We start from the raw sequence: 24388 nt of genomic DNA, 5'->3' as shown, positions 1-24388 counted from the left end.
TTAACGCCACGTAACCGAATAGTTAAAGTCCTTGCTATGGGGGAGTTGGGAATCAATCTCGTCCGGGCACTTGTAGGAGATCCGGCTTCATCCGGGAGCTCATGTAGGAAATCCGGGAACTCATCTCTCTATACCCTGTATATATATACAGATACAAATTTTATAAGCTAGTTTTTATGAGCACTCCGATAAATTATAACGAGAGCTTTTCGTACGTTTCTCGTTCGCCGAATCAGCACTCAGCTTTTGGAGAAACAGTAAAGTTGCGTTGGCTATCAATCATCAACCAATTATGCTAGTACTCGATAATGCAGTTACCCTTGAAAGGAAAAGCGACCGAAGCGAAAAACAATGAAACGAGCGAAAACTGATGATGGACCCCCCGGGCAGCAAACCGGTCCAAACGCGTCCAAAGGCGGCTGCTGAAGATGGAATCTTCGCATTGCCGGAGCCGCACGACCCCAGCCGCACAAGGCTAACGAAATCGAAAGTGAACCAATGCGCTTTGCTGGTTTGCTACTTCGCTCCCTTCGCTGCGGCTTCTTCTGCTGCCCTTCGGGCTCCAAAAACCCGTCCAAAGAGGAGGATGTTGTTTTGTTGACGTTGTGCGCAAAAACGAGAGCAACCGTGCGTGTTGTGGAGATGGCGTAGAACTGGACCCCAGGGTGGAATTGGAGGAGCAGGAGGTGGAGCATATTGAATAACGCGCATCCGAAAGGGAGCGGAGTAGCGGCAAAGATTTGACCTACAAACCGGAGCTGGGCGGGTGATTATGAAATTATGGGTAACCTGATCCCGGGCCACAAGAAAGCGAGAGTTGGCGTGGCGTTTGGAATTATGTATGCTTCGCTCTGTTCGTGCTGGTTGGCAAGAAGATGTCATTTGATATCCTTGCTTGTGGGTGGTAGGATCTGTTTATGAAGGTGAAGGTGTCCTCGCATGTTTGAAGCGCCAATCGAGAAGTAAAAGATGTCTGGTGTACACTTATCACTATTCTTGTACTAACGAAACGCTCCACTCTCGTCGCATACGTCATCCGTGAATGGTCACGCTTTTACTATTACCCACCCAAGCTAACCATTTGCTAGCTAGGGCTGCAAACATTTTGCGGAAACGTTACCAAGGCTAACCAGCGACCAACCAAGCTCCAGCGACTACACCGTACTGCAAGACCTGCCATTTCCCAGTGTCTGAGGCACGCGGTGCGCACTAATGTCCTAACAACTATCGGCGTCTTCTATTGTCGCTCTCGTTCATTTCGAGAGCCTGGCAGTCGGTAAATAACCAGGAAGCACGGTGGTGCTGGTTTGTGACCCCTGTCCCTGTCGGTTGGCCTTCTGTCTCGGTCTAGTCGTCAAGCGTCAGTGACAGATAGTTGGCGAGGGCCAAACCCAACAACAACAACATCAACAACGACAAAAAAGAAAGGAGGAAAAGGAAAACACAATAGCGTGACGACGGCAAAAGGTGGCTGCAGCGTCACACGGGTGCTACTTACGACCGGGCTCACGGAATTGCCCTGCTAACGCAGCCCGCAGGGAGGGAGGTCGAAGGCGTCACACCGAAGCAGGAAGCATTGCCGTGTTTGACGTGTTTTGCCATCGGGCGACACCCCCATTTCGGTTAGCCAATGACCCGCCGGGCTGCTGGCGTGGCGTACGAAAGCACGGCGAAATTGTCATGCCGTGCACGGCGGGCATTCGCATTGCCCACGCATCTCGGGCGGGGCGTACATTACAATTACCTGCTTCCTCTAGGGAGCCCGTTAGTCAGCCTAAATTACACCGCACTCCCAAATACCTCCGAGGCTCTCGTCCCAGGTCTTGGCCTTTGCCTGTTAGCCGGCCTGTTGCAGTTTGGAGTTGGCAACTTCTCCGTTGCCCGGCAGCCGTCCAGTGCGGGTCCTCCGACCGCCTGCTTGCTGCAGATTTTCCCCCAGTTCCATTCTCCCACCGCAGAGCTTGCACACCCCGCAGCCGGGCACCGACCGATAGCTATCCATTTCACATTCTTCTGACGTTCGCGGGGCGCACCCAAATTTCGGCTTCATTCCAACGGGGCGTCGTGCCCGATTGGAAATAGACCTCGCCTCCGGGGCGGGAGGAGGGAAAAGGGATGCAAGCGGAGATGTAGTTGTTTGGCTACTCCTACAGCCTCGCCCTCACAGCCTCCCAAAACCACCCCTCCTGCCAATATGGCAGCCACGATCACGATCGCGACGTGGCACGACGACGCTCGGCAATGCAAAGGAGCCTGAAATTCGAACTGCCGCGCCGGTTTTGCAATAGGGACACCCCCTACCTTTCGCGGTGCAGACACCTCGGGAGGGAATTGGACGGCACTTTGGTTGGCAACAGAGTAGCAGATACACGTATGCGCGGGCTACAGGGGCTGCTTGGGGCGGGATAGGATGTTATACCTTCCCGAACAGCGTACGAAGGAAAGAGACCGACCGCGACCGAGTGAGAGAAACAGAAAGAGAGGGAGAGAAAGAGAGAGAGCAGGAAGATATTTGGAGCGTAGAGGAACCGAGCATATTCCTACTGCTCCACCTTCGCACTTCTTGTCCGCATGAGCTAGCTTCCACCCTTGTCCGACACGACGGAGGACCGGATCCGTGCCCCTACTACCCACTCCCCACCATCCCGCTCTTGCCCAACCGAGTCGGTCGGTCCGTTGCGAGTCGGTGGTACGGTGCTAACAAAAGTGAGAGTCGCATCATCGACATCGCGTAGTTTATCGGTAACTACGGGAACGCTTGGTAGCGCAGCCGCAGTCGCAGAAGCCGCTACTCTATCATCCACGGTGGTATACAGGCCTGGTTCCAAACGCGGGAACCATCGTCAGCTTTTCAGTTCTTCACGCCAGTCAATCAGCTTCCCAACAACTACAAAGACCACAGCTTACGATGGCAGCAATGAGAAGCAGTGTGCTGGCAGCGATGCTGCTGCTAATCCCCGCAGCAATCGTAGGTAAGGCGAAGAATCACCGGTGTGGAAAGCTGTGATGCTGCTGCTGTGTGTGTTTACCATTCCGTAGCGAGGTTCTAACTATTTCCCGGCTCTGTTTTTTTGTGTCATCCCCAAGATGCCCAGTTCAAGTGTCCCAAGAACCGGGGACAGTTCGAGGATCCGGTGCAGTGCGACAAGTACTACGTGTGCGACGAGGGCGAAGCGACCGAGAAGCTCTGCCCGGACGGGCTCGTCTTCGATCCGACGATCAAGCTGGTCAACAAGTGCGACCAACCCTTCAACGTCGACTGTGGCGATCGGTTCGAGCTGCGTAAGTGTCGTTGCTGAATGTGGAGCACTTCCTTCTTCCCAAAGGCTAGTTGTGGTAACGATTTGTCTGCTTTTTTTGTGTCTATATCCTCTATAACCAACAACAACCGACAACAGAACCAGCCCAGGGTACTACCGACTACTGTCCGCGTAAGAACGGGTTCTTCAGCCATCCGGACCCGTCGATCTGCAACGTGTTCTACAGCTGCATCAACGGCGAGGAGCTGGAGATGAGCTGTACCGGTGGGCTGCACTTTGACGAAAAGTCCGGCACCTGCGTGTGGCCCGATGTGGCCGCCCGCGAGGGCTGCGGCAGCAACGCCAACAGTGAGTAGTGAGGCGCTCGAGATCCCGAGATCCCTGGATCGACTCTGGAGCACATTTGCTAACGGAGACACACTTTTGTTCTCTCTCTTTCTACCCACAGAGAAACTCAACGACGGCTTCCAGTGTCCGAAGGAGACGCGCTACGACAAAAATGGACAGGTCATCACGCACCCGAACTATCCGCATCCGAGCGACTGCTCCCAGTTCTACTACTGCCTGAACGGTATCGAGCCGCGCCTCGGCAAGTGCGACGCCAAGATGGTGTACAACGAGGATCTGCAGCGCTGCGACGATCCGGAGAACGTGCCGGAATGGTAAGTAGCCGTGCTGGAAATGTTCCCCAAAATCTCGCCACAGCCCACTAATGCGCTACCGTTTTGTGCGGGACACACACACTCTCTCTCTCTGTCTCTTTATCTTCTCGCCCATGCAGCAAAGACTGGTACAAGGAGGAGGACTCTAACAAGAACTGAATGACCTGTGTGCATTCGGCGTGAGCGCAGTGAGTTGCTGCTGCCGCTGCTGACGACGACGTCCGCTGCCTGCTGCCTGGATCAGCGCACCAGCATTGCTTTGTGATAAATGTCTCCCCTCTCCACAAAAAACGCGTTTTTTACTACTGTTCGTTTACCGTTAGCTAAGGTGTCCGCCATCCACACTAAGCCACCGCAAAAGCCACCACCGGTCGGTGGGTCGAAAACTTTTTGGACGGTTACGGCCATGCGCAAAAGGAACCACTCAAACAGTCACGTCCCGTCCGTGTGCCTGCCATCAATCAATCAATCACGAATCACACGATCAATCCACCACACCCCTGTACCTTCTGACATCAATCGAGCAGTTGAGGATGTACTCAACTGCCCAAAAGTCTATTGACCTGCAACTGTGTCGGTCGATATCTTTCCTCATTTCATGCTCTCTTTCTCTCTCAATATCTCGCTGGGTATCTTTCGTTCAGTTCTACACTTTTCAACTGCACTGTGCATACTTTCTCATCTTTCACGCCTTCTTCTTCTGGCTAGCTTTCTCTTCTTTCTCGAAACCGATTTACTTTCCAACCTCTGTTTCGTCATATCTCGTCATTATGCCCCTTTTTCTGAACTCTTGCCACTATTATTTCATGCCAAACCAACTTACCAATCCTTACCGCTACATCTCGTGCACTGTCCTTCTCTCGCTGTCTTTCTACATCTGCATCCAATCCAATCCATCTATTTTCATAACGATTTTGTTTTCCGTTCCGGCATACCTCGCACACATCATCTGCACGCATCTTTGGCGGGTGTGACACAATAGCCAACCGCAAAAAAAGCACACGCACGGGGTGAGGCTGCCAGATTCCTTCTTGCTTAGTGGATTGCGCAAGCCTTCCTGTCCAGTAGCTCGCTCGACCGGCGGCGTAAGCAATTGTAAGCAGAATCAATCTAGTAGTGCGACGAGAAGAAGTCGAAATAACGGAAAAAACCCCATAACCAGACGGCGCAGTAGGACGAAACGCTTCTGCATAGACCAGCCAAGAAAGCAGTCGACCTTCGGGTCTGCGAGGGAGAGTAGCCTTAGCGTATGAATAAACCATAAAGCCTGATTGTATAAGGAATAAGGAAAAATAAAATGGAGAGAAGAAGCACAAAAAAACAAACACCAACACCTCTGTTCGATCGGTTGACCTTTTCGGGGCGATGAAATGAGAGATGTATGCAAATTAGCGTCGGCAATGCCTACCACACCGGTAGCATGTGGCAGTAGAGATGTCAATTTCTGATGGTGAGATACAGGCCTCGCAGTCCTTTGTTTGCGCCTGTGTGTCGCAAGGAACTTATAGGAGCACATCCAATCACCACCAAATGGTCCCCTCGCACACACACACACACCCTTCTCTTACTGTGGGGCTGGCACTGTGGTCCACACCCTGGTCCATAACAGTGCCGGCGTGTACCTTATGGCGTCATTCCGGCCAGTGGTGATGTGAGTGATGTGTGATTGCATAAACGCTTTTCGCCTGGCCAGGCGAAAGGAGAGAAAGTGCCCAACTATTACCGTTCCATGGACCAGGTTTCGTGGGCGGGACGCATGCAGAGGGCGCGCATCAGCCGTTGGTCAGCCATTATGGCACCATCTGGAGCGAAGGCGCGCGGGCGCGCGCACAAGAGGAAATAAACCAGTTTGGTGTAAACAACACAATCCGGCCGTTTACATAATTGGCCTCCCCAAACGCCCGGGACGAAAGGCTATGGTCACACCGGTACGAGGAGGTAGGCAGCTGCCAATACGAGCGGCGTGGCAATTCCTGACCGCGGACTGCGCGGTGAGAAACGTCCCAGCGCGAGCAGGGAGCAAAAAGGTTGGATGCTGCGGGGGTATAACATTTGCTGTTGAATAAGATATCCAAACCCCGGCGCAAACACACACACACACATAGTGCCAGCGACCCGCGCACCAACTCGGCTGATGGAACCGTCCAGAGCGTATGGGCGCCAACCTTTTCCCCCGCCGTCAATGGAGGACAGTCGGTAGCTGCCGGCCAGGCCGGCCAAAGCTCATCCGCTTTATTGCGCAGCGTGCCCGCCCGCGGCAGCATATGTATGTCTCGGCCCCGGCGGGACTCGAACCTGCCGTGCCAGCCGCGAAGGGAAGGGAGAACGACGTCGTCGTTGTCGTCGTCGCGCACACACGAGAGCGAATCTCGCCAAAGCACAAAAAGTGCGGGTCTCATCAGCGGCGCTGCCTAGTTATCTGCTTGCGCTGCTAACGTACGGATCGGGACGCCCGGCTGCTCCCTTGGTGCTGGAACTGCTGCATCGCGAGGTCGTGCAATCGGAGGAGTGACCGGTCAGAGGGCGAGAGAGCGATCTTCTTCACCCTGGACTTTGCGCCACCAGCCCAGAGCTGCTGTTTACTTCCGCCCACACGCATCTGCCAATCCCGTCATGCTCAAGCGCGCTCGTCTCAGCCTGCCGGTCCTGCTGGCCGTCGTGCTAGCTGTTTGCTGTAAGTTGCATTCCGGTTTCGACCAAACCTAGACTCAGAGACGAGATGCCCTGGCGATGTCCTCCGGTTGGTGTAGGAGGACGTTGCCTGCCCGTATGCCACCGTCGCTAACTTTCTCCCAAACGCTGCAACTCCACAGCTGCGGCGGACGAACCGGAAGACTACTTCGAGTTTACCTGCCCGAAACCGGACGGCCAGTTCGAGGACCCGTACCAGTGCGACAAGTACTACGAGTGCAACGATGGGCGCGTGAAGGAGCAGCTCTGCCCGGACGGGCTCGTCTTCAACCCGGCCAGCAAGCTGGTCAACAAGTGCGACCAGGTGTTCAACGTGGACTGCGGCGACCGGAAGGAGCTGCGTAAGTAAAGTGCCTAAAGTGCCTCACGTACGCCTCTTGCAAAGAGATCTCACCTTTACGACCTTCTCCGCCACATCTTTAGAGCCGCCGAGACCGATCGGCGTGTGCCCGCGCCAGAACGGCTTCTTCCCGCATCCGGACTCGTCGATCTGCAACATCTTCTACAACTGCATCAATGGGCGCGAGCTCGAGATGACATGTGTGGCCGGGCTGCACTTTTACGAACCGACAGGGACGTGCGTGTGGCCGGACATGGCCAACCGGCAGGGATGTGGCAGTAACGCCAACAGTATGTATTGCGCGGGACGGGCATGGTAGGGACAATGGTTTGTGACAGGTGCGCGTTTTCGCCTCCGCAGAGAAACTCAACGACGGCTTCCAGTGTCCTAAGAATGCGCAAAAGATGGACAAGAACGGGCAGATCATCACGCACCCGAACTATCCGCATCCGGATGACTGTCAGCGGTTCTACATCTGCCTGAACGGCATCGAGCCGCGCCAGGGCACGTGCGATCAGGGCATGGTGTACAACGAGGATCTGCAGCGCTGCGACGATCCGGAGAACGTGCCTGGGTGGTAAGTTAGGCGGCACGAATCAGACTTTTGGAGACAACATGGCATATCCTGAGCTCTCTCTCTCTCTCTCTCTCCTCTCTCTCTTTCTCTCTCTCTCTCTCTCTCTCTCTCTCTCTCTCTCTGTATATCTCTCTATCTCTTTTGTTCATTGTATAGTGAGGATTGGTACAACAGCTCCGAGGCGGATCGGGATGCGTGATCGCATCGAAGCTTGAGGAGAAGAAATCTAAGCTAGCCTAGCACTTAAAACCCGTACAATAAACTGACGCCGTGTTTTTTGTTTTAGCTCTATACAAGCGTGTTTTTGTTTTGTTTGTGTGGTTGTTTTATTCTATGCGTTCCAAACATGCCTATCAAGATCAACAGCTCGACCGAAGGAGTTCTAGGTTAGGTATGCCTATACAGCTCCACCTCCAGATAATCGTTAGCAGTTGTCCTTGGATTGGTGCCGTACGGGTGTTGCTGGTGTGGTGTTGATAACGAGTTTTGGGTTCTACCTTTCGATTTATCTGTGCGTTCTAATATGGATGACGTTTTTGGGAATCAAAATGGCGTGTTCTATGTAGTGCATGTTTTTGAATTGTGACAAAAAGAGCCTTACATTGAACGCTACTATGTACGACAAAGCAAGATATACTCCAACTGACGTTTAAAGATTTGCGGATATCTGTACATTTGCTTTATGCAACACACCGCCGACCACACCATTCCACCTGGCTCTACTCTTCACTGTCTCTTTTTTTTGTATTGTTTATCGACCAGTAAGCCTCTGACGGGCCCCGACATAACCTCTTTCTGACGCACCATGGCATTACGCGAACTGGGCGTCCATTATTTCGCCCCATCCCCTCCCCATCCATTCCCCGCTTCACATGAGGTACACTAATAGGCACCGGTGTCGAGCGGGGATCCAAGTGCCCATCCAAAAGGGCGCAGACACAAACGGGGCGCAGACCTTTCGAAGTTGTCAATACGCAGTGCTGCGCGGTGCGGTGCAACCCGAGCGCATTTGCGTCTCGGTCGACACGCTTGATTAGCTAATGCAAAACGCCCCGTAGTACGAAACAACAAAAAAAAAAAACAAACCAAAAAAAACGCAATGGGAACTCACGCAAGCGCGCACGCAACTTGCCAAACATATGCACAGGCACATACACGCGCGCGCGCTCTAAAGTAGCATGGCGAGAGTGGGGCGTCGAGAACACATTATTTCACTTTCGATTTCCGTTCACCCGTGGCGATTGGGTGAATGTGTTACGTCGTTACCATTAGTGCGGCCTTCGATCGAACATTTCCCAACGGACGGTAGCTGTTTGGGAAGAGGGGAAGGGAGTGGGGTTTGGGAGGTTTGGCAAACGTTTTATCACCTTCCTACAGATCGCAATGAGTCATCTACATGCTGGGAGCTGGACAGGCGTTAGAATCGTTCGTTCAATTTGTTACACCACACTAGAGACGAATGGTGACATGGGAGATGCTTTGGAGTAGTTCGCTTACTTGAGCATACACTTGGCTCGCTACGTATGCCAGGTGGGCTCGTTTAGCTAGGCGGGTTTGCTTAGTGCACAAAACCCATAAACAACAACAAATGCAGTCTTTCCGAGCTACGCAGTTCATGCGATCCCGATGCACCCGCGTTAGTCAAATGTCACGTTTGTCAGCTTAAATACATTGAGTTTTTTTAATTCAATTTAGTACTTCTATATACTATAACATTTGTATTATTAGTTTAGGTTCGGGTAGGAATCCTATTTAGGATATTTCTGGCTTTAAAGTGGGTAAAAAAATTGGCAAAAAGTTATTTCATTATCAAGAACATCTAGCCATTACGATACTTATGGAATCCGCGTAACTCCGGGAACAGACTGTAAAGTTAGTCAAGCCGTATCCTATGCAACGACTTTTCCAAAATTAAACAGTCTGTTCCCGAGTTACGCGGTACCCTCTTCTACACGGATTCGGAGATACGCGGTCTTCTAAATTTGACAAACCAAATGTCAAATCAGTACAATTTGCTTCAAGAATTGTCCATTGCAGTATAAATTGCATTTTGGTTAGTAAATGTACAGGCGGTCCCCGAGATACACGGTTAATAGGGACCGCAAACGGTCGCATATCTCGAACTTCCGCGTAAGCCGAATCTCGTAATTTCCTGCCAAAATATCATTAATTTTCGTGTAGTTTTACAAGTAGGGGTTTTAGCCACTTTATTCATTATTTGATATGATTCTGACTGACTTTAACTGTTTTAACCTTATTGAAAAGGTTTTTAACATTAGATCAACACGGACAACTGATGTGTCAAATCAGTACAGTTTGCTCAAAGAACTATCAAATTGAGAAAACCGCGTATCTCCGAATCCGTGTAGAAGAGGGTACCGCGTATCTCGTGGACTATCTGTGATCCACTTAAAATCCACAAAAATAACAGAATGTTTCGCACGAGTTGTATCAAATAAGGAATAAAGTGTATAGAAGGACTAAATTGAATCAAAAATATTTTGGCCGAAAACCGCGAAAGTCGACTCACGCTGATATTCGACGCGGATTCCTCGGGAACGCACAAACCGCGTAACTAAGAAACAGACTATACAATAATTTGTTAGTACTTTCTGCCTGCCTGACACTGCTACTAATTAATGTTTGGTTGTTCGAATTGGTCAAGGTATAGTGAAAACGAATTCTAATGTGTGCCCTTTGGTAGTATAGTTGCACTCTTAGACCTTTCTTATGTTTCCCATACAAAAGTTGCGCGTGCGCTTCCTTCCTATATGATTTTATTCCTTGCTCACTGAATTTTATTAAAACCATCCGGCCTACCATTCATAGAAATGTTGTTTGCTTTAATATGCCAGCAACCAAATATCGACATGGATGCTGGTGAGTTTGTGTACGTATATTTTAGCAATAAAATCTAACCACGGAGAATGTCAAGCTGGCCAGCATTCGAGTGCGGCACCAGGAGACACAGTTTAGTGGCATAAAGGGGGGAAAAGCTCTTAAAATGTTAATGTAAAACTGGACCGTAGCAGTATCTATCTTTGGGGCAACCGTGCAGCCCCTGGTTACGGGCGGAGGCAAAGCAGGCTTCCCTCCGAGAGTGTCGACAGTCAGAAGTGCCTGAATGTCGTATTGTCATCCCCTCCCTTCCACCGCTATTGAGCCTGGGTCACACAGGCGCACAGTATCTCAGTCTATCTCAGTCACCTGCGTGCATGATTGCCATCGGTCGGTTTCACCTTCGCTCCCCGCACGCTCGGGCCATTCTCTTGCGGCAGTCTCGGGACAACCCTTCCCCTGCACTGCACCATGCATTTGCGTAGGGCTGCCCGGTGGTGGTGGTGGTGGTGGCGACGACTCGAAAGCTAATGAAACGAAACCGACCGCCACCACCTGGAGTTGGTTTGGAGTGGCGGCTGGTGGCAACTCTACCGATCGTGCGCTCTCGGCCGGGGGCTGCTGGACCTGGCGAACAAAATCCGAGCTCGCTCGGTGTGCGACACATACAAACACACACGCAATCACACACGAGGGACCTCGATTGCGCGTTTGTCGAGGTGTGGAGTTGTTTCATGCATTCGATTTTGTTTCGGGTCTGCCGCTCTCGTGCCGCGCTTGCGAATGTAGCCGCCTAGCCAGAGCAGGAGGGGGATTGCTGCTGCTGCTGCTGCTGCTGCTACCGTTGGTGACGTTGAAAACGGGGGCTCGAACGTCGGACCAGCGTGTTGATCAAGCGTTGGCACTGCGGCTTGATCGCGATACTGCGCACCGACCGTCCACCATTCGTTAAGCGGATTCGAGCCACACCGGTACGATTTTTTCGGCGGCTGCCTCGAAAGTTCGTTAAGCCTTCGAGAGCCGTTGCCTTTGCAAGTTTTTTTTTCGTTAAAAGTTTAGCTCGATACGCAAGTGTTTGGGCGCGAAGTTTTTGTTTGCTATTCTCACACACCCGTTTCTATCTCTTTTACTTTTTCACACACGCACACACACACGCACACATACTCGTACACACCCCACTCCCGCTACACCCACACAAACACACCTATAGTGAGCGGACCGTGCTTGCGCCGTTTTGTCTGCGTACAAAAAAAATAGATCGGACACTTCCTCGATCAAACGGCCGGTTTTGGTTGCTGCCGTCTGTCGCTTTCTCCCTCCCGCCCCAGCCATCTAACACCAATCAACTCTCGATCTCTCGAGCGATCGGTACAGCGAGCGAGTTCCAGCCGCAGTGTCAGTGAGTGTACAGCAGCCCAGCCAGCATGAAGCAGTTTGGCGCACTATTCGGACTAATCGGCCTGGCCCTGGTCGCACAGGGTAAGTGTACAGCAGTATAAGTAATAGATTGCTGGATTGCCATTTTGTATGTCTAGACACTAGAACGTTCTGAACAGTGCGCTGTGTGTGAGTAGATGCGTTTTGTGTATTTTTTTTTTGTTTTGTAATTTAAAAACAAAGCATTTTAAACTTTCCTCAACGCACACGTGAGGTTCGTCGCTTAACATCTACAGTGGGAGTCCTTTGTTTTGTGGAGCGCGTGAACGCACGCGCGACAGTTGACGCATAGTGGTGTTGCTGTTTTTGTTGTTGCTGCTGCTGCCACCCAGCTACCAGTGCACTTTCCTTTCCCTTTTCGCCCAACAACCATGGGCCGTTTCCGTTCCGAGCCCTTTTTTAAGCAACCGGTCCCTTTGACAGTCCTTGTTTGGCGTAAGGGAATTCCCTGTCACATCTTACATCTTCGTTTTCTTATGGACCTTTTTGTTGTTTTTGCTTCTCTACAAAACAAATGAAAAGGCGAGCGCCATACTTCCACTACTACTACTACCACGTCCTCTCCCTGCCCAACCCGGGCCACCCGCCGGCTCGCGTGTTACAGCGTGATTGCTTTGCAATTAAAATTGTGCAATCGACCGTCGGCCCCACATCCCCGAACCGTGGCACCGTGGCAGTTCGCCTCACACTGTTTCCCCCTACCCACCACGCTCCGCGGCCACCGTTTTCATTTGCCGGGTGCGACACGGGTGCGACGGTCATACAATGGCGCTCGGGCACGATTCGGTGCTGCACTCCAACAGTGGCAGCAGCAGCAGCAGCAATCCAGCCGACCACTCTCGATCGTTGACCGTTGGCCACGACCGCGCAACCGGTGGTCAAGCACGGTAATAACCTGCCTGCAAACGTCACTCACTAGAGGCCAAAATTGTTACTTCGGAGCAGCGTACGGTGTCCTTTTGTTTGGCGCATTTTTTTTTTTCTCATGTTTGCGTAGATTTCTCTCCACCTCCTCGTACGGGCCACAGCCAAGCTAGGCTGACATGGATTGAACTTTCGATTTTCGGCTACCAACTTTTTTCAAAAGACCCAATCATCTATCCCCCCCCCCTCCAAGCAGAGCCAACCACTTGACGATTTGGAATGAAGTAGCGTATGCTAGCGAATGCCCGGACCGGCTTTCCGATGGCGTAACTGGTGCGCACTGGTTGTTTTCGTGCCGCCCGAGGCATTACACTTTTCACCCACACGCCCTGCCCCAGCATTGGAGCTGGCGGTGAGTTCTGGTTGAAAGTAAAATCGTGTAAAGTAAAAAAAAAACGCACCCGCAAATCTCTGGAAACAGGATTGCCGAAATAAGTCACCCTTAGCAACAGGAAGCAACATTAAGGAACACCATTATTTCGCGATCCTTTCACCATGCCATGATTGGGAGCAAAATTAGAAAGTACGCCCAACGGGCGAACCAGAAGAAGCGAAAAAAAACAACGAAAGATTAATGTCCTTGGAACCACTTGTGACGACCAGTAAGTGCAACGGCCCCGCTAAAGTAGCAAATTTGGGCAGGTCCGTTGTTTTTGCAAACAAGTTTTTTTGTGTGTGTGTGTTCGGCAAGCAACAATCATTAATCTGCTGCCGTTCTGCGCGCACTACTTCGTCCAAGCGGTAATGCCTCGCACGTAGCTCGTGAAAGGACAAATCGTTCGAGGTTGCCTAGAGATATCAGAACCCTGTTACCGATAACAGCGGGCAGCACACGTTCGGTTGTCAACCGGCTGGGAATTGCCATTCGCCACGTTGCAGCGGTAACGTACCTGTTACGCAGGAATTATACAGGTCCCGCAGTAGAAAGCTGAGCAGAGAGGCAATATGCTGAGATTTATGGGCACATTAAGCTGGCAGCTGGAAGCATTCACCTTTAGTCAAGTGGTGGATCATGTTGGGCAAGCTAGTGCATGCTGCGTGCTTGCATAGTATTTGTTTCTCCAAATTTTTTCAAGGAGCCTAGGCGACGAGTGACAAGGATTTCTTGCCATAGCATTCTTCAAACTACGGTTTTTTTTAAATCTTCTTAAAGATGTGATGCTCCTTGGAACAAGTTTAAAAAAAAAGTTTTCGTCGGAATCGATTCCGGCTAATTCCAAAGTTTTCTGGAATCGATTCTGGATAGTAAGTCCTAGTAGGTCAGTTTCCAGAATCGGGCCTGCAATCGAATCCGGAAACAGAATAGATTTCTGAATTGCCTCCGGAATCGGAACCGGTTCCATAATCGGAATCGGTTCCGGAATCGGAATCGGGTCTAGAAACGGAATAGGTTTCATAATCGCCTCCGGAATTGACTCCGGAATCCTAACACGGAATCAGAATCGGGTAGGTCGGATTCCGAGCTCCAACCACTGCTTGGAACTCCAGACACCCTTATTTTATACTTAATTGCAGAGAGTCCTACGATTTATTGGTCGGTTCCTATAATTAATTAATGTTGGTATGTTCCCACGATTTTTTGGGCGTTGCCCAAAATTTTTTGGTTCAATTGTATTGATATCGAATAGAACGATACGAGAACCCTGTATATATTTCATTTCATTTCATTTATTTTAATTCAATATCTGTCATCAAGGCTACCCCTCTCGCCAAATAGAAGAAGAAGAAGAAGTCATCAAGGCTAAATAGCGAATATTAAAAACTAATTTTTAATATAACCAAAACTAAACTATATTGTGACCTAAAATATGAAAAGATAACAGATAGAGCACAAAAAGACTATCGTAAAAAAGAAGAGAGAAAAAGGAATTTAAGAAGAGGAATTAGAGAAATTAGAAGAAGGAAGACGGTGACGGAAAGAGTTAAGAGAGGAGTCATAATCAAAGAGAGGGTAAAAATGGTTAAATCACCTGAAGCAGGATAGAAGAGGATCATTGTATGTATATAACGTATGTCGTGTGTCAGTTGACAGAGCATCGGTCGAATACGTTGCAAATATGAACCAAATGAAATGATGATGCGATGACTTACCTGATTGGTTCTCCTTTTCTGTTTCCACTCTGTTTCTAGCATCGGCCGCGGCAGCCCCCAGCTGTCCGGAACCGTACGGCGAGCAGGCGTACCTGCACCCGGACCACTGCGACCAGTTCTTCCTCTGCACCAACGGTACGCTCACGCTCGAGACGTGCGAGAACGGACTGCTGTTCGACGGCAAGGGTGCGGTCCACAACCACTGCAACTACAACTGGGCGGTCGACTGCGGTAGCCGCAAGTTCGCCACGGACCAGACGCCCCTGTCGACGCCTGGCTGCGAGTACCTGTTCGGCGTCTATCCGGACGCGGCCGAATGCTCCACCAGCTATCACAAGTGCGCGTTCGGCGAGGTGCACCAAGAGCTGTGCGAACCGGGCCTGGTGTACGATCACCGCATCCACGGCTGCAACTGGCCCGACCAGCTGCTCGACTCGTGCAACCCGGAGGCGGTGGTCGGCTTCAAGTGCCCGCAGTCCGTGCCGTCCGGCACGGTCGCGGCCCGCTTCTGGCCGTACCCGCGCTACCCAGTGCCCGGCGACTGCCACCGGCTGATCACCTGCGTCGACGGCCATCCGCGCCTGATCACGTGCGGCGAGGGCAAGGTGTTCAACGAGGAGTCGCTCACCTGCGAAAACCCGGAGGATGTGCCGCATGCCTGCCGCCACTAAGGCCCGTGACGTCACGTCGTAGCCTCCAGCGCCTCCCTTCATACTCAACACACACACACACACACTGAGCCACACACGTTACTGCGCGTAAGGATTGGCGCCAACCATGCAACCTTCTGCTGGAGGAGGCGCCACTGCTTCGCGCCTGTTTGTTATTTCTTTTCGTTATCGTTGTTAAACATTCCTCACCTTCGTACAAGTTTGCCATGTTCTATCCTCTCGTAACGTTTATTAGTCTACAGCATTAATACGGTTGTTTTGTTTCATTACTTTCCTTTTCTTTTGGATGTCGCACTACTTCGCCCTCTCTTCCACCACGCACCTTGTCTCAGGCGGGTGTGGGTGTGGGTGTGTGTGCAGTTTAAAAATGCCTTTTCTGTCGTGCCTAGCCCTGGGGTTTCCCTTTCTTTTACTCATTTGTTCGTGTGTTTTTTTTTTTTATCAGCGCGCGTAGCGTTGGATTAGCGTATCTTCGTTCAACTAACTCAGTAACCGCGGCACATATACACGGTTCTATTTAGTTACTTCCCCCCATTTATATCACCGTTTTCCGTTTCTTCTTTTTGGCAGAGACGTATGTCTTTCCTACGCACACCACTGCACACACACGCACACAGATGGACCGCGGTGCACACCTCATTCGTTATCTAACCATGTGTTCGTTATCTTTTGTTACTCTTCACGGCGGGCTCTACTACTACTACCGCACCGTGCCAAATCATAGCTTGCCGTTGTTCAAGCGCTCGCACTACTTCATTTTGGTTTCGTTTTGTGTTTAGTTGCCCCCACCATTTGCCTCCATCGTGCGACAGAAGGAAGTGGGGCTGAAAACGGAAATAAAAGAACACCCGGGGACAAAGGAAAGAAAAGGCACTGAAACACTCTCAACAAGAAAGCATAACTCAGAACGCGAAAAAACATTCAAAATTATACATGCAGAATTTTGAGCGTATAAACAATTGTTTTTGAATAAATAAAAAAAGAACCCCCCTGTATCCACATTACACACATTTTAAATGGTCCGCGTAATTAAGAGTGTTCCTTCTTTTTTTTTTTGCTTTTCTTCATCGGGAAAGAAATAGATGCATAACGAGAGTTTATAAACAGAAATGCGATTAAAACACAATAAATTCATATAAAAAGAAAAATGCAGCGCTCTTCATAAACTATACTGACAATACAACTTTAACCCCGTTCGCTTTGCTGTTTAACCTAGCTGGAATTCACGATTGGACACGTGTAGCGTGGATCTACCCGCACCCTGTAAATTCTAATACACAATCGATGCGCGGGGACGGGCCGATGCACGCTACAGGGAAAATTCGAAATGCACATATACACAATACACAACATAAAAGAAAAAAAATACGTTTAAAAAAAAGGTAAAGCCCCACTAAACTGCTCTGTAGACACTGTCTGTGGCGGCACAATGTTGCCTATACTGCGCGTGCGGCGGCTGGAGGACGGCTCCCGGCAGTACGACAAATTACACTAAATTGGAATTCACAACTCGCGAACCTGTGACTCGCAATACAGGATGCGCGTAATTTCATAACCTATCCCAATCGCGGGAATGCGGAACGTTTTGAGCAGACTGTAGGATTGTGTGTGTGTATGTGTGGGTGTGTACTGAATGGCGCCATCTGCTTTCGAATGCTCGTCGTTCCCGCCGCGATTGTCCCCAACTAGCGTATGTGCGTGCGACTAGCCTGGCGCATCTAGTTGCTGGTTCTAGTGCTAAGCTTCTTCAGCACGTTCAGTCCCTGCTCCTGGTATTCGGCCTTGGACATCCAGAATGCATCACGATCCTTGGTAACCTCCGCAAGCACAGCACCACCTGTTTTTTTTTTTTTTTTGAAAGGTCGCAAAAGAGAAGAACAACACATTTTTACAGTTGGTTTTTGCTAATAATGAGCCACACACATTGGACCAATTTTTGGGATACGCACCGATGAAAACCATATCCTTTCGCCGGGGTGGATCCTCGATGCGGATCTTAAACTTGGACAGCTTGTCGATGTCGTTCTTCAGCACGCGCTCTAGGTAGAGCTGCTTGATTTCGCGCTCGAGCCGCGACGGCAGTCCCGGGTACATCGTGGACCCACCCGACAGCACGATGTGCTTGTACAGCTCCGACCGCATGTCGATATCGGCCGCCTGGATGGTGGAGAAGACCAGCTCCGCAATGCCCTGCCCTTCCACGTTGATCAAGTGCGGCTGGAAGAGGGCTTCCGGTGCCTCGAACCGCTCGCCGCCTACCTTAATCATACGCCCGTCCGGTAGCTACCGGGGGAGGGGGGAAAAAGACACAATGTCGAAGAGGAAACGTGTTAAGTTGCGCGAACCTCTGGCAGCTTTCGCGCACGAAACATTACGCGCGCAGCCTTACCGTGTACGACTCTACCAGCACGGTCGTTTCCAGCGCTAGCCGCTGCTCCATTTCGATGTCGTACCCGATGTAGCATAGCTTCTCCTTCATCATCCGCACCGTCTCAAAGTCGGCGGAATGGTTGAAGGCATACCCGCGCAGCAGCAGCAGCTTGATCAGGTAGCGCGTAATATCCCGCCCGGCAATGTCCAGCCGGCGGGTCAGGTGCGGCAGCGCGAACTCCTCGTACACCGGGCAGATGTGCGTGACACCGTCGCCCGAATCGATCACCACGCCGCTGATCAGCCCCTGCGCGTAGAGCGTCAGCACCGCCTGGATCGCGATGTACGCCGAATCGAACCCGTACTTCTCGAACATTACCTCGATCATCTTTTCCCGGTTTTTGGTCGGATTCATCGGCGGCTCGGTCAGCAGGATCTTTGTGTTCGACGGCTCGATGTTCATCTTCTTCGGGCCGAACGTGTAGTCCCACACGTGGCACATGTCCTCCCAGTTGCGCACCACGCCGTTCTCCATCGGGTAGGACACCTCGAGCAGGGAGCGCAGCTGGGACGCCTCATCGCCCACCATCAGGTCCTGCGGGAGAGTGGTTTGGCGGGGGGGTTTGAGGAAGAAGAAGAGTTAGTGAGGCAATGTCTTTCCTTTTTCCGGGTTTGCCAGACAGGCGTGCGTCCTAACGACGGATTCGTCCGAGACGGTTCAAGCACATTCCGGTTAATCAAAACAACAGTTCCGTGTGTTAGGGAAACTCTATTATCTTGAACAAGAAAATCAAACATAGCAAAACTGCACAAGCTGTCTGTTAGACGGAACGAAAAACAGTACGACAGCTGGAATCAGCTAACTGGGAAGCGAGCAAAACAACTGGCAAATACAAACTGAACGGGGTGATAACCAATAAGCAAATCCGTTTTGGGAGGCATCATGTAGTTGAAATGGAACAGTAAACAAGGTAAGAGACATAAAACATTCACTCATCAAACACACTAAACACATACAAAGGCCGCATATGCCGACACAAACACAGAGAGAGAGAGAGATAGAAAGAGCAAAACATTTGAAGTCGGATTGTGTAGTAAAACAGGGCAAACAATTATAAGGAAGTAACAAGTAACCAAACCATCATCTCGATAGCCAAAAACGGAGAAGCCAAAACACGAAGTTACTAAATTGAAGTTAAGAAAAACCAAGCACTAAATGAAATGAGCAATAAATGGAGACGATAATGATATTTCTCCTCTTATTTGGTTCCAAAATAGTGAAACGGAAAAAGGGAAGGAAATGGGAGGCTGAACGTCACATTAATACTTACTGGTAACGTACTGGTAGCTTCAACTTCCTTTTTTTATTTCAGATACGATTAGATTGAATTTTGTGATTTTGCGATAGATGATGGAGAGATGATTTAGGATTTTTTGTTTGTTTGTTTTTTTTTTGGTCACGAGTAAACGATTAGTATGCAGTGGTGAGAGAAAAAGAGTAGTTTTTTTTTAGTGAATATAAGCTGAAGATAGAATCAAATTAATCGCTAAAATTCAAATGAAAATTGCAATTTCCCCGTGATCCAAAAAGGCTTAAGAAAGGCGCGGTACAGTAAGTGTTAAGAGTTTTAACGACGGTTGAGGAATAAAAAGTGGATTGCTTAATCCGAACTATGAGATGAGTCAAAGCGTGTATTTGTGTGTGTATGTGTGCGCGCTAAAGTAATGTGGGTGAATGTGTGAATGTGAGTAATAAACTGTTCAGTTGGGGTGAAGAAACGTTGCAATAATCTGCAACACTGGGCTAGCCTTTCCCATAGCATTGGGTGACTCATAGCAGAGATTTCATATGTGTGGACCCTGGGTTGTCCTAACCGAAACAGAACTGTAGCATATGCATATAAATCAGCGATGTCAAACTCATTTGACCCCGCGGGTCAAAATACTACTGCAAATAGTAGCACGGATCACAGCCTAGTTTTTTAATTATATTTTATGATACAAAAATCAGATCGTTTGCAGTTCTTTTCAATTCCTTTAGTGATAACAGTTACGTTACAACAGTGAAAACTTTGATGTAAAATGAAGTAAAAAATGAATTAGATTATTTTCAATTTGCCATAGGCTTCTGTTATATCCAAAAGATAATGACAAAAACTGGTCATGACTAACTACGTTAGTTAATCCTATACAGAATAGTCAATTTTAGGTTGATTTTGGTGTCATTTTGATTATCAATATTTTCAGCTGGTATGTATTGATTGTCAACAGCACTTAAGTACGTTAGAAACAGTGATTTTTTTTACTTTTGATGCTGACCAAGCTTCATAAATTCCAGACTTGGACAAATCTTAAAATCTTAGAATTTTAGAAGTAAAATGTTCTAAGCTGCAACAATACCTAAATAGGGCTTCGACCTTTTCCAAAATAATATGCCGCAAAATTTAATAGCTTGCGTTTTAAATTCCTGTTAGTTGAATATTTTTGTTAATTTTTCCAAATCTTTTTCTTATAAAAATTACTTATTTTTGTCACCAAGTACCTTGAGTTGCTTAAAAAAAATTAAAAAAATAGTTCAAAAACCACATACAGATAGATAAGATACTTCCGGACAATCCTGAGTTTACATATTTATATGAGTTTGAAGCTAAAATGGCAATTGTTCCTTTAAAAAAATAGTCAAATATCTGCTGCTAACAAATTTATTCATCGAAAAGGCTATGATAGAATTTTCATTATTTTTTTAAACCCATTTTACTATAAAATTTTCCGGAATAGAAAATTACCATTCTGAAAATAAACAGTTTTTGGAATTCATTTTTTACGATAAAACACCAACAAGGTTTTATGACGTTGCATGGTCTGATAATTAGTGGCGAAAACAAAGAAGTTAAACATCTCTTCATATTTCAGGTGCTCGGAATAGACTGACATGTACTATAGAAGCAGAAATGCTTCTACAAAGAAATTTTATCTCAAGCGGTCGCGGGCCACACTGAAAGAACTCGTGGGCCACATTTGGCCCGCAGGGCTCCAGTTTGACATATCTGATCTAAATAAATTAACTGAATAACGATGTTGCATGCCTAAGCTTATCTAGGCTGTTAGGCTGCTCTATTGCATTACTACTACTCAGGTCCTAGGTAGTTTAGGATATGTTGACACAATTTGCTCAGCTCCATCTCGGTTCAACTGAGCAAGAAAATCTACCCGATAGCTGCATAACAGTACATTATGGTTTGTGCTCTGACCTAAAGCCTAACTTGCCTGGTCTGCATCGTGGTTTAGTATGTTACCTCAATTTGTCTTAAAATTGAAGCATCACAGCAACGATAAAAACGAGAGAGAGAGAGAGAGAGAGAGAGAGAGAGAGAGAGAGAGTGTGTGTGTGTATGTGTTCAATGTAACAAATAAAGTGAATAATTACAAACAAAACAAACAAACAGGAACAAACAAACATACTAAAACTGTCTTAATAACTTGACGAAATTCTGGACTTGACACAGAGCAAAAGAGCAGGTTAATGGTGCGAGTAGTGTTGTGATGGTTAATAAAAAGAGTAGTCCAACAAACGGTACGAGCTTTTACAGAAGTAAAGAGAACAAAAACGAATGTAAAAAGGTAACAGCAAGGTAAAGGTGGTAGTTTGCAAACAGGAAAACACGTAAATATACACATCCTCCAGAGCTCGGAGCAAATGACACGTTGGTCACACCTCGGCCACTGGCCAACATATCGGCCGGTACGGTGTGGTGTGGTCGTTTTTTTGTGGCGAGTTTGGGGTGACCAACTTAATACGCTACCATCAACACACTCACACACGACTTACATCAACGTGTAAATCCTGCAAAAATTGGGAGCGGAAGGATAGAATAGAGAAAAAAAAACACAATTTAATCAAACAGTATTGCCCCTTTGGTGGGCTCAGCGCCCTTCGTTGAATGATTGGTGGATATGTGGGTATGGGTGTGTGTGTGTGTGAGACAGTGTTTTTTTACCGCTACGTATCCCTGGTGCACCCCGGTACACTGTTATGCTGTATCCGGGATTTTTGCCGTTTATGAAATCGCTTTCAGCGCGAAGGATGTGGCGCGACAGCCCGAGTAAGCTCATTCCGGAAGTCCCAGCCCTCTCCCACCCCCACCCTTCGTTACCCCTCTTTCGGAGCGGTTCAATTTACCTTCACCTCGATGTCGCCGATTTTGTTCACCGCCCGGATGATTGGCCTGCCGACCATCGACGGGAAGATGTGGGCTGGGAAGTTGCTGCCGGCGTAGCCACATTTCACGAACTACAACAACAAAAATACAAATTAACACCGGAATTCAGTGCAAGGGGAGGGGGAGCCGAATGGGACCGAAAGCGGCCCCACCCAACAGTGCCACCGATAGAAACGGCCCTTACCCCTGTGCCGTTGTCACAAACAATAACGTGCCGCCCCTTGCTATCCATCGTTGTATTTTTTTGTTTTCACTCGCGCTGCGTGTGGTGCGTTGGGGATTCTCTGCGCCCGCTGGGGATGCTGCGATTGCAAATATTGCTGGCCGCACGAAACTACTACTGCACCGCACAATTTACGCACGCAAACATTTACTGGCCACACTGCCACTTGCCTTTTGTTCCTGCTTTATCTTGCCTGCTCGCTGTTTCGGGGTGGTTGATTGCTGAGTGAGTAATAGCGTTGATAAATATCGTTTCCCCTACTTTTTTTTCTTTCCCTTCTAGTCTTCTGCCTATGCTGTCACTCTGCGGGGAATCCAGCCGAGCGAAACCTGCAGCGGATCGACCCACGCACTCGGAGGTGCATTCGTGTCGCGGCCATCTTTGCTGCCCACTTTGACAGCTTGCGTGCGTGTTGTTGTTTTTGAATATTTCAAAATAACGCTCTTTCTGACAACATTGTACCATTTTCAGTGTTTGAATTTTTGTTTGGAAAAATATTACATAAACTATGCTAGTAGTATATTTTGTAAACAATAATCCAGTTCTACGACTGTTTTTCCTTTGCACTAATACAAAAATTTTGGATTTGACAGTTGCCTCGTTCATTTCTACACCTACGCACAGAAGCTCGAAATGAACGGAGTGTTAATTTGGAGACTATTTTTACTTATTTCGGTACTTCATTCGGGTTTTCTTAATTTAATTGAAGTAAGAATATGTTCAAATGTGTTCTCCCAGCGATATTTCGCATCAAGCTCAAGGGGTTTACTAAAAATTAACTGTTCGTTGCGCCCATTTCTTCACAATATCACGGGAATGTGGTAGTTTTTGGGTGTGTGGCACTCATAAATAATTATTACACTAGAAATATCATCAAAAAATATCGTTTTGCAAAACAATTTTGAGAAAAAATCCAAAATTTATGAAACGGATGCAGCATCCGTTACCAAATGTAAACAAATAAACTGAAAGAGGCAACTTTCCAACCAAGACTTCTTCTACTTACTTTCACGTTCGTTGGAGCCAAAGCCTCTATAAACAGTTCAAACAAACAATAAACAATAACTTTGGTTTTGAGTGCCAATTGAACGTTTGTGAGTTTGTTCGTCAAAATTTCCTCGATGTACGTACCTTGCGTCGCACCCCATTTGCCGACCATCTGGGCGTGAAACGTCAAACTTTGACAGTGATGGCAGGCTGTCAAGCGCCGTTTTAGGACAATCTGGTCTAATGGCATGCTGGATCACTGTATAACAGTTTTATAAGGCATTTTAACGATACATAAATAGTTCTGCTCGGTACCAATCTAATGTTTGGTTTCAGCAAACGTTTAAAATCATCAATTACATTCATGCACTGTTTTTTCCACTCGAATTTGCTGATGAAGCTGTGCATGCAGCGCAACGACAAGATGCATTGGAATGTAAAGAGAGCAGCTGTTCTACTGTCAATGTGGGGAAATTTTAAAACAGTTCAAAGTACGGAATGGCGGTTGGAAGCTACAAAAATTTAATATTAAAAAAAAACTGTTTCAAATGGCAATTCTAACAAAGGGATTACGAAATGTTATGTTGCAACCCACTCCATACAGCTAAAACTGACTTGTTGGCGACGTGTGCTCCTATCATAGATGCAAGGTGCTCTTCTTTTACGGATGGGCATGTCAGAGATATCAATTTTGATTAAAATAAAGATTATGCGATCGTTACACTTTTATACCACGTATGTTATTAAATGATTTCATAAGTTTTTTTTTTAAAGTAACAGTAAACCAACACGAGAACATGCTCATCTCAATTTTATAGATTACTTTTATTGATTCTGTTTTCTTTTTTTTTAAGGATCATAAATAGCGTCATGAATATGATTAGTATTGTGGTATGCACGTAAGTGTACTGTTGTGTGTTCTGGCAACACATTCCTTTCCACCCCCGAATTGGCGATTTCTTTACTTCCAACTACACTACGGCAAACTACGTTACAGTGGGCGTCCCTCTCCAGTTTCTAACCTCAATTCCACTACATCTCTTATTTTCATGTATGTGAGAAAATTACATTTTAATTATAATCGGCTCTTGCCCTGA

General features: G+C 48.2%; 4 protein-coding genes across 6 annotated transcripts; 3 read left to right on the top strand and 1 right to left on the bottom strand.

The window, feature by feature from the left end:
• The first annotated feature begins 2720 nt into the window (after positions 1–2720).
• On the top strand, positions 2721–5253 carry LOC120906476 (protein obstructor-E-like). The gene is made up of 5 exons (XM_040318195.1): positions 2721–2972; positions 3088–3282; positions 3399–3608; positions 3709–3922; positions 4042–5253. Exons 1-5 carry the CDS (start codon positions 2909–2911, stop codon positions 4079–4081), a joined length of 723 nt encoding a protein of 240 aa, XP_040174129.1. The 5' UTR covers positions 2721–2908; the 3' UTR covers positions 4082–5253.
• A 1042-nt stretch (positions 5254–6295) lies between these two features.
• LOC120906475 (protein obstructor-E-like) lies at positions 6296–7823 on the top strand. The gene is made up of 5 exons (XM_040318194.1): positions 6296–6596; positions 6736–6954; positions 7037–7243; positions 7314–7530; positions 7687–7823. The coding sequence occupies exons 1-5, from the start codon at positions 6536–6538 to the stop codon at positions 7727–7729; spliced, it is 747 nt and encodes a 248-aa protein (XP_040174128.1). The 5' UTR covers positions 6296–6535; the 3' UTR covers positions 7730–7823.
• A 3384-nt stretch (positions 7824–11207) lies between these two features.
• On the top strand, positions 11208–16508 carry LOC120905799 (protein obstructor-E). The gene is made up of 3 exons (XM_040316957.1): positions 11208–11339; positions 11579–11847; positions 14860–16508. Exons 2-3 carry the CDS (start codon positions 11793–11795, stop codon positions 15489–15491), a joined length of 687 nt encoding a protein of 228 aa, XP_040172891.1. The 5' UTR covers positions 11208–11339; positions 11579–11792; the 3' UTR covers positions 15492–16508.
• Positions 15920–22645, bottom strand: LOC120905798 (actin-related protein 2). Of its 3 annotated transcripts, none has more exons than XM_040316954.1 (6): positions 22266–22644; positions 22042–22152; positions 19193–19219; positions 17881–18456; positions 17441–17774; positions 15920–17328 (listed from the first exon to the last, which is right to left on the bottom strand). In XM_040316954.1, the coding sequence occupies exons 1-6, from the start codon at positions 22311–22313 to the stop codon at positions 17210–17212; spliced, it is 1215 nt and encodes a 404-aa protein (XP_040172888.1). In that variant the 5' UTR covers positions 22314–22644; the 3' UTR covers positions 15920–17209. The 3 variants fall into 3 exon arrangements, with proteins under 3 accessions (XP_040172888.1, XP_040172890.1, XP_040172889.1); XM_040316955.1 differs by lacking the exon at positions 19193–19219 and adding an exon at positions 21691–21705 and having other exon boundaries at positions 17210–17328; positions 22266–22645; XM_040316956.1 differs by lacking the exon at positions 19193–19219 and having other exon boundaries at positions 22266–22640.
• Between the last annotated feature and the right edge of the window lie 1743 nt (positions 22646–24388).

This window comes from Anopheles arabiensis, chromosome X, assembly GCF_016920715.1.
Source record: "Anopheles arabiensis isolate DONGOLA chromosome X, AaraD3, whole genome shotgun sequence".
Classification (NCBI taxonomy): Eukaryota; Metazoa; Arthropoda; class Insecta; order Diptera; family Culicidae; genus Anopheles; species Anopheles arabiensis.
Note: the sequence above shows the minus strand (reverse complement) of the source record. Positions and strands in the feature narration are given on the sequence as shown.